The sequence below is a fragment of the Melozone crissalis genome, unplaced genomic scaffold (genome assembly GCF_028551555.1).
Source record: "Melozone crissalis strain CALT ecotype California unplaced genomic scaffold, PUWL_Pcris_2 ptg000012l_1, whole genome shotgun sequence".
Taxonomy (NCBI): domain Eukaryota; kingdom Metazoa; phylum Chordata; class Aves; order Passeriformes; family Passerellidae; genus Melozone; species Melozone crissalis.
Window position 1 is genome coordinate 9,149,623 of NW_026535790.1, and position 8,027 is coordinate 9,157,649.

Consider the following 8,027-nt stretch of genomic DNA (forward strand, 5'->3'; position numbering starts at 1 on the left):
AGATTTCTTCATACATTGAACTTTTTTTTTCCCCTGTGAGTTCTATCCAAAGTTCCCTGCTCAGCCAGGCTGCCCATCTTGTACTTGTCTGGTCAGCACTAAAAACCCCAGCAGATGAGTAAAGGTATCTCATATATATACAGAAATACAGCAGCAGTGCAGGCAGACACCAAGAAGCACCCATGCAAACAGGCACCTTTGATTTAACCGCCTGTTTTCCATCACTTCAAATTCAATCAACGTGTCTTTGAGATTCTGGGTCCGACTGCAGAGTTCCTCATTCAGTTGTAGAGCATCCAGACAGAACATGGCCAGAGGAACAGTGATATCCATAGAAGCAATCTCTCCTTTCAGTTTTGTGAAGCTGTCAATCTTCTAAGAACAGAATATAATAAATCTGTTATTTTTCCTGAAAGTCTACAGCTGAAAAATCTGACACAACTAATAGTTTCCATCCAACAAACTGGATCATTTTTTATAAACAGAAGAAGGAAAAGTCATTTTTATCTTTCCAGGGACCTGAACTTATCCACAGATTCCAGGGCTGAAAGCTTTGTACAGTAATTTGCCATAATAGGGAAGACCCCAAGCTGCCTAGGGAAGCATTTATCCATATTCTAACTCAGGGATGCAAAGGGAAGAATAGACAGGGCTGACTGAGGACAAAACGTTTAAAAGACAAGCAAGCTGCAGATTGGCCAAATACTCTGGGCAGCCTTTCTGCTAAGAAAGAACAACAAAACTGACAGAAGGTTATAAAGAAACCTCCTCCTACACTTGCACAGCAGCCCTAAAGTAAGGGGCTATGTAAATTGAGCACTCCCTAGTATTCCCAAGGGTGAAATAAGTGATTTGTCCTTGAGCCAATAAGTTAGGAAGTCATGTGTGATGTTTTAGCAGCTGTATGGACATGCTGCACTTGTCAGGAACACATTACCTCAGTTAAAGCATCTAAAGAAGGAACTTTTTCCAAAAATTTTGAGACATCTTGCCGTGATTTGTTGTTCAAAAGATTGCTGTACTTCTTGTACACATTTAAATACCTTAAACACAGAAGACCACAAAAACAAACATAAGTCTCTGATGCAAGGTTTCTCTATAGAAAGAAACATAAAATACACTCAAATTTTCTATTTAGTCAAATGGACAGTGCTATGAAACTGAGGGTTTGGAAGGGCAATGGAGTTACCAGCCAAAACTTACTTCTGTGGACCAACTATGTTGCTTTCATAGATCTTTTCAAGTTTGTTTATATACTCTAAAAACAATGACTCTTGTGGCTTGACTGTATTAAGAGTGAGATCACCTCTTCGTAATTCCGGAAATAGAATTTTCTCTACCTAAAGGAAATCATTACAAACACTGTAACAAGACACAGAATAGCAAAAAAAATTTTAAAAAAGTATTCTATTACACATTCCCCTACCACATTAAAAGAATCACTATTTGGTAAAAATAGCGCAATGTGAAACTGCTCTGATCCATAATTAACACTTGGTTACTCATAGTGAGAAAACTATATGAAAATCAAAGCAGTGCTTCAATATAACCTGAATCTGAAAAATGTCTTCTATAACCAAAAGGCTTGTACAGTTCATGATTCACAATCCTCATCTTTATCTTCTATGTCAGTCTTCAGCCTCATTCATAACTTTTTATATTATAGCTAGTTGTTATTAATATTGTATTTTGTATGCAGCTATAACTTATCCAGCACCTTTGGGAGCTCCTCAGAACTCTGCAGGATCTTCTGGAAGCAATGACTGATTAAATCCCAACATGCTGGCAAAGGTGGCTCAAAGACAATATCAGGCTCTTTCACACGGAGCTTCACTATGAGTATCTGAGATAGGAAGAACTGCATTCCTTGATATGGCTCTTCAAAGTCATTGCCACCCTTAGGGAAAAGATGGGGAAAATTTACAAAGAAGTGAGCTATAGGAATAAAATGAAGATCATTCAAGCAGTTCTTGACCATGCAAAAAATCCACTGAGTATAGGCAAGCCTTTAAAGGATACAGCAATTTTTTTTTATGGAGGCAAGAGCCATTTGGGACATTTTACCCTTCAAAGAGCACTAGGATTTTATGGCTATATGAACTATCTCCATGTAAGACAGAAAACTATACATATACCTAAAAGCACATACCTTGTGGATCATAAAAAATGCAAGAAGATCTTCTAATGAGTTAATAACCATCTCACGCAATTGTAATGACATTAGAGCTGCCACGGAGCTAAAATAGCTTTCAACTTTCTTAGAGGAATCAGAGTCCCTTTGAGGAGCAAAAGGAAGCCACATATTTTTCTTATCAATAAAAATAGATGCACAAGTTGGAATCCACCTAAAATGAAATAATACAAAGTTTTTAAAGGTTTGTTAGTCTTACTTTGCTCCTTGCAACGAAATCCAAACTCAGAAATCACCCAAAGAACGAGTAAAATCCAAAGGGCTAGAAGAGACTTCTTAGATATCAAACAAAACTATACCTTCCAGGACTTAGAGGAAACCTGAGTTTTAAAGCTAAGGATGCTTATTATAATGGACTACTACGATTTGTTTAAATTAATAGTAATAGAAAAAACAATAGTAAATTATATTGTTTTATTGATTGTGAAACAATATTCAATTATTAGCATTAAATGAGAAACAAGTTTGTAAGATATCTCAGGCAGCAGAATACAAATATTTTCCATCATGTATCTCATATATTCTCTTTCTTAAATTGACTGATTTCTGTAATTTAAAAAAAATATTTTCCATCATCATTTTTACAGATATAGACTCCACTCCTCTCATGGCCAGAACCCTTCTGAATTCCAGTCTCCATTTATTCATAGTTTATTACTATTTATTCTTGCACAAGCACTCCTGCAGCTCCAAAGGCTCTGACAGTGTCCCAGTGTTTACTCCTCTGAGGGCTATTCCCTGCTTTGCTTTGGCACCCTTTGGTTGGGGCTGCTGTCATCTTTGTCGAAGATCTGTTTTAATAATGGGCCTTGATGTAGGTCAGACCCTGAGATATTCTATTTATCTACAGCCACCAGAGCTGGCACTGACTTGTGCTGAAGGATATCCCGAGCTTCCAGGCAGTGCCTCCGAACAATGCCCTCGAACTCTGTGGGCAGCAGCGGCAGGCGGCCACAGAGCACCTCTGCAGTGCGAACAAAGCGCAGGTGGCTGTACCTAGGGGAGGGGAACACACAGCAGATCCTCAGGGAATAATGTTTAAAAAAAAATCATCCATGAAATATAGTCAGGAAGGTCTCAAGTGTGTTATAAACACTAAAAATGTAATTTCATTTGTAAGTATCACTCCATCGCCAAGCTATCCAACAAGTGCATTCCTGACTGGGTTTTTTATCAATAAACATAAAGGGTTTCATAAATTTTTGTTGTACTTGCTGTATTTAAAACTCTTAATTCTTTGCTAAAATTGCTTTCTCCTTTTCCTAGATTCATTGGTGTATCCAGTTCTTAAAGAACATACAGAATGAAACCAACTGCTTCTATTCCATATTATTAAGTAGCTATCCTGACTACTCTATGGGGAAAAAAATTGAGATTTCAGCAGCATGGCAAATATCACAGCGTGTAACATACAAGCTTAAATTCCTGCGAATGTTTCTTAAATGCAAAACCAGCTCTCAGAATTACTAACAACTATATTATCTTCCTAAGATAACACATCTCAATTTTCAAGTGTCCCCATGGCAAATTCAACTACAAATATTTGAAAGATACTCAGTTTTAAGAATTAATTTTGTTCATAACAGCAACCAGGATGAGAATTCCAAATCATCATTTACTTGAGCACTGGATCTTAATTTAGGCATAGCACCTTTTAACAAAGGGGATGATCTTTTCATATCATGTAACACATTCATTCAGTGACTGCAGGAAACAATCATTTTATGTTGAAATTCTTAGAGGCTCAAAAAACAAGAACTATTTAGAAAACAGACATATTTTACCACTTTCTATCTAGTGGCTCCCCCAGGATTGTCTGTAGAGAAGTCAGCAGATGCACTCTAAGCAAATCATTAAATAAAAACATGCTACATTTCATTAAGGTCCTATGAACAAGGCATCTTACTGAGAAAGCCAGAGCTCTTGCAAAACGGGCATCATTGAATTCACTATGAACAGATTGCTTTCATTCCAACTTTTTGATTCTTCGTAAGAGCTGTGCCATGGGACTGGTGCACAGATAATTCTCCGGGGAAAAGGGCGTGGAGTGCTTTGAATAGAAAGTCTCTTCCTCTCAGCTGGGTCCAACAAGATATAATCAACTACAACAAATCATATATATCATGGTTAGACTGCATATGTAGCCAGAAAATACATTCAAAACCACTGTATCTTCATAGTTCAGGAAGAAGTAGAATTCTGCACATTTAAAACTAACATAGTCATATAGTTATTTGTATGTTTTTAGCATAAATTACAGCACAATAAACAAATCACAAATTTAACTCTAAAATTATTAAAGGGGGGGAAAAAGATAATTGGTCCTGATTCTAAAAATAGGAGACAGGAGAAACAATTTTTTATTCCATCTCTCCACCTGATGGGATGTAAGGTTTCATAAATAGATATTTGTTGAAATTGTTGAATGCTATACAGCATGATCACAGGTTATTTTCTCTCTGAGATCTACTATAGTTCTACTGACCCCAAAAGAATTCTCCATGGAATGCTAAGAATAGAAGATTTGTTTTCAAAGTGCAGTAAATGTCTACACAGTTAGAACTGCTCAGAGATTGTGAGTCTTACCAATGGCTTTCATGATGCTGATACGATAATCATTCCTAATCTCTCCTTTTAAACGTGCCAGGTATTCCTCCGGCTCTGGGCCAGGAAAAATGTGAATTGGAAAAGGTTTTAAAATTTTTTTCACCACTTCCTTATCCTGAGGTGCCAGCATGTCTTCTCGCACTCCGTTATGGATGTAGTGGCAGTACCGCTAAAAAATGTTTCAAAGATTACACTTATTGTATGAATTTTGTGACAGATAATTAATTACTACAAAGTATTTTTAGCTTTTTCTATCAATTTTCTGTAATTGAAATATGTTGGAATAGAATGGATTTTGGGTATCTATCTATGCTCCTTTTAAAGCACTGACATCTTTTATACTTCCACTGGTGTTGATGCAAGCACATAGACCACTGGAACTCAGTTCAGCATATTAACTTACTGATCAAAAAAGTACTAGAGAACAACATGATAAGTTAAAAATTTGGGAAGATACTTAACTTGCAAAGCCTTTACAAAAATCAGAGTAGCTACAAATGAAAGAGTTGACAATATTTAACAGCAGTTTGCTATACTGAGTATTTGCATCTCCTAATCCTCATGTACTGCCTGCTTTTCTCAGCTTCCTTTCAGTAAAGTTTCTAGATATTTTTCAGATGATTACTGCTGCTACTTTGATCTTAAAAAGAAATTATATAAATACCTCTAAATCATCACTTGAAGGTATCTTTTCTCGCTTACTTATCTCCTTCTCATGTAAATCCATGAGAGCAAATTGTTCTTCTGGAGTCAGTGGCTGGTTGCTTGTATAATTTATGACATGCAGGTCTGGTGTATGAGCAGGTACACTCAGTGAAATGCGACTCACACTCTTTAACAAAGAACTTTTGAAAAAAAGAATACAAGTTTAGTCAATAAAGAAGCAGTAATGTATGACACAGATTATATAAACCACTTGCACTACACTGAGGACAAGTATGACCCATGGAAGTATTTCAATTATTCAATAAAAAACTCATTAAAATTGCATAGTATAATATACTACTTTAACATAAAGGATGCAAGCATGCAAACGTTACAACTGCCCAGTATCACTCAGAGAGGCAGTATTTTATGAGCAGTTCTATCAGAGTCAAACATACTAGGACAGTTATTTAGGTTGCCCAATATCATAATGTATTTTCATGTGATTATCTTATTAAAATCTTGTGACTCAAAAGCCAGTCTTGATGCAGGTACATTTTTTGTGGGGCCTTACCTTCTCATGCTTGGATGCTTAACACAGCATTCAGTAAAAAGAAATATTAAATCACAACTGAAACCAGATTTACTGTAATAATCTGTATCTTTAAACCATTACAGTACATTACCTGTCAGAACTCCATCGCCTCTTTTTCCCTGCAGTTTTAAATCTCAGTTAAGAAAAATCACATAGAGACATCATTTTTAGATAATATATTTCATATTGGTGAAAAATAGAGCTAAGATAATTAATCACATAATGAAATAAGAAAAAAATACAATGTCACAGAGAAGCACTGTATGTGATTATTTGGAGGGATGAACCTAACTAGTAAATGTGAAACATTTATTGAAGTTATGCATGTATTGGCAAATTTGTCTATACTGACTCTGAACTTATAAACACATTCAAATATGGATACACAGTGAAGGCTGTGATATCTCTATCATTGAAAAGGACTTCATTTTTTTAATATGTTTTAATTTTAAATCCCGTGCAGTAAGAGTGTAGTTATTGGCTATGGAGTCGCTGGGGCTTCGGTAGTGCGGCTGTTCTTTGAAGGGAGCTGCCAAAGTCCATGATGTCTCCTGCATCAAAGGAGGATAACGGCTTTTCTCTAGAATAAGCTGAAATTGGAAAAACAAAAGGAAAAGTTGTACAAAGCACAGAAATTTAAAAAGCCTTTTTAGGGCTAGAACAGGATTAAACATCAATTAGTACAAAAAGCAAATACATAGGTCAGACAGGCATTTGACCATCCATTCATTTTTAGATCACTGTGCTCTCCACATGAATAAGGATAATTTTACAGAACACTTCAGTCATACTCAGGGTTTGGGGGTTTTTTTTGCATAATCAAGGTATTTTTTTATAAATAAGAGAGGAAGGTACATTATCTAGTTCTTTCTACTCTCCCCACATCTCTATCTTGCTTCTTTTCTTCGTATATTTGCTTAGATTTAGAAAATTCCTATTCCTTAGGCCTTTGTTAATTACCTATCTACTTTGAACACACAGTCCTTGTAACAGCTGAAGAATAGTACAAGTTAACAAATTCAGCTCTTGTCTTTCTTTCACATCACAGTAAGGATTTGTAATAGGTTTCTTTTGTCTGTTCATTCCATGTTTTCTGAGGTGACTTTTTGATGGACTTTTCATCAGTCCTGATGCCTGAACTTTACCAAGATAGCTCACAGACAAGTGGGATGCATGTCTCAAAATACCCTCAGAGATAAAATACAAGAGATACAATGAATATACTTGGAATCACTGGTTCATTAAGGCTGGAAAAGATCTCCAAGGCCATCAAGTTCAACCTTTGACCTAATACCACCATACCCACCAAACCCCACTGCAAAGAATGGGAATTTGCCAGCTCATGGAATGTGTGCATACCCTGGCAGCAGGGGAGAGAGCACATACCTCATACAAGCCTGGAGTTTCATCTGAAGCAGAAGCAAGTGTGCGCTGGAATGATAATTTCACTGACTGCTTTCGACGACTCATATTGCACGTGGAATTGTTTCCTGACTAGACAGAAGTGAAAAGCAACTTCAAAGATGTTTATGAAATACTCTGCTTCAAAAAAGATTCATGAAGAAGGAACAGAGTCCTTCAGTTTTCATCGAAAATTACATATGGCAGCTTTTTGAATTTTAAGGAAACAGCCATTCTTTGTGGTGGGTTCCTCATCAAAACATGTTTTTTGCAGTCATTTTATAAAACTTCTAAACACCAGTTAATGCCAGTTTAAAAAAAATCTTATTTTTATATCCCTGAAAACTGCCTAAAATTAGTTAAATACTTTAAATTATACCAGAAACTCCACATGTTTGTAAAAGTACAAACTCTGGACATTAGAATGTTAAATCCTACCAGACTGACAAATTGACAGTGGAACAGTCCAAGTTGTGCGAACTGTATTAATGGGGAGGGGAAAAAAACCATCTAGATTTTTTTAATGTCTACAAGGAGCCAATTATAGAAGAAGCTATTACCAGGATGGTGCTGGGAGAACAAATTGCT

At 36.2% G+C, this 8,027-nt stretch overlaps 1 protein-coding gene across 1 annotated transcript in view; it reads right to left on the reverse strand.

The window, feature by feature from the left end:
- Positions 1 to 7,508, reverse strand: part of DNAH3 (dynein axonemal heavy chain 3) — a 49,886-nt gene extending 42,378 nt beyond the window's left edge. The window contains exons 1-12 of the mRNA XM_054271129.1: positions 7,425 to 7,508; positions 6,424 to 6,628; positions 6,130 to 6,157; positions 5,463 to 5,643; positions 4,778 to 4,967; positions 4,098 to 4,293; positions 3,062 to 3,187; positions 2,150 to 2,345; positions 1,718 to 1,897; positions 1,204 to 1,340; positions 938 to 1,043; positions 197 to 375 (exon numbers count right to left, since the gene is read on the reverse strand). Of these exons, the coding sequence (XP_054127104.1) occupies positions 197 to 375; positions 938 to 1,043; positions 1,204 to 1,340; positions 1,718 to 1,897; positions 2,150 to 2,345; positions 3,062 to 3,187; positions 4,098 to 4,293; positions 4,778 to 4,967; positions 5,463 to 5,643; positions 6,130 to 6,157; positions 6,424 to 6,628; positions 7,425 to 7,508 (1,808 nt within the window). The remainder of the gene's footprint in view (positions 1 to 196; positions 376 to 937; positions 1,044 to 1,203; positions 1,341 to 1,717; positions 1,898 to 2,149; positions 2,346 to 3,061; positions 3,188 to 4,097; positions 4,294 to 4,777; positions 4,968 to 5,462; positions 5,644 to 6,129; positions 6,158 to 6,423; positions 6,629 to 7,424) is intronic.
- Between the last annotated feature and the right edge of the window lie 519 nt (positions 7,509 to 8,027).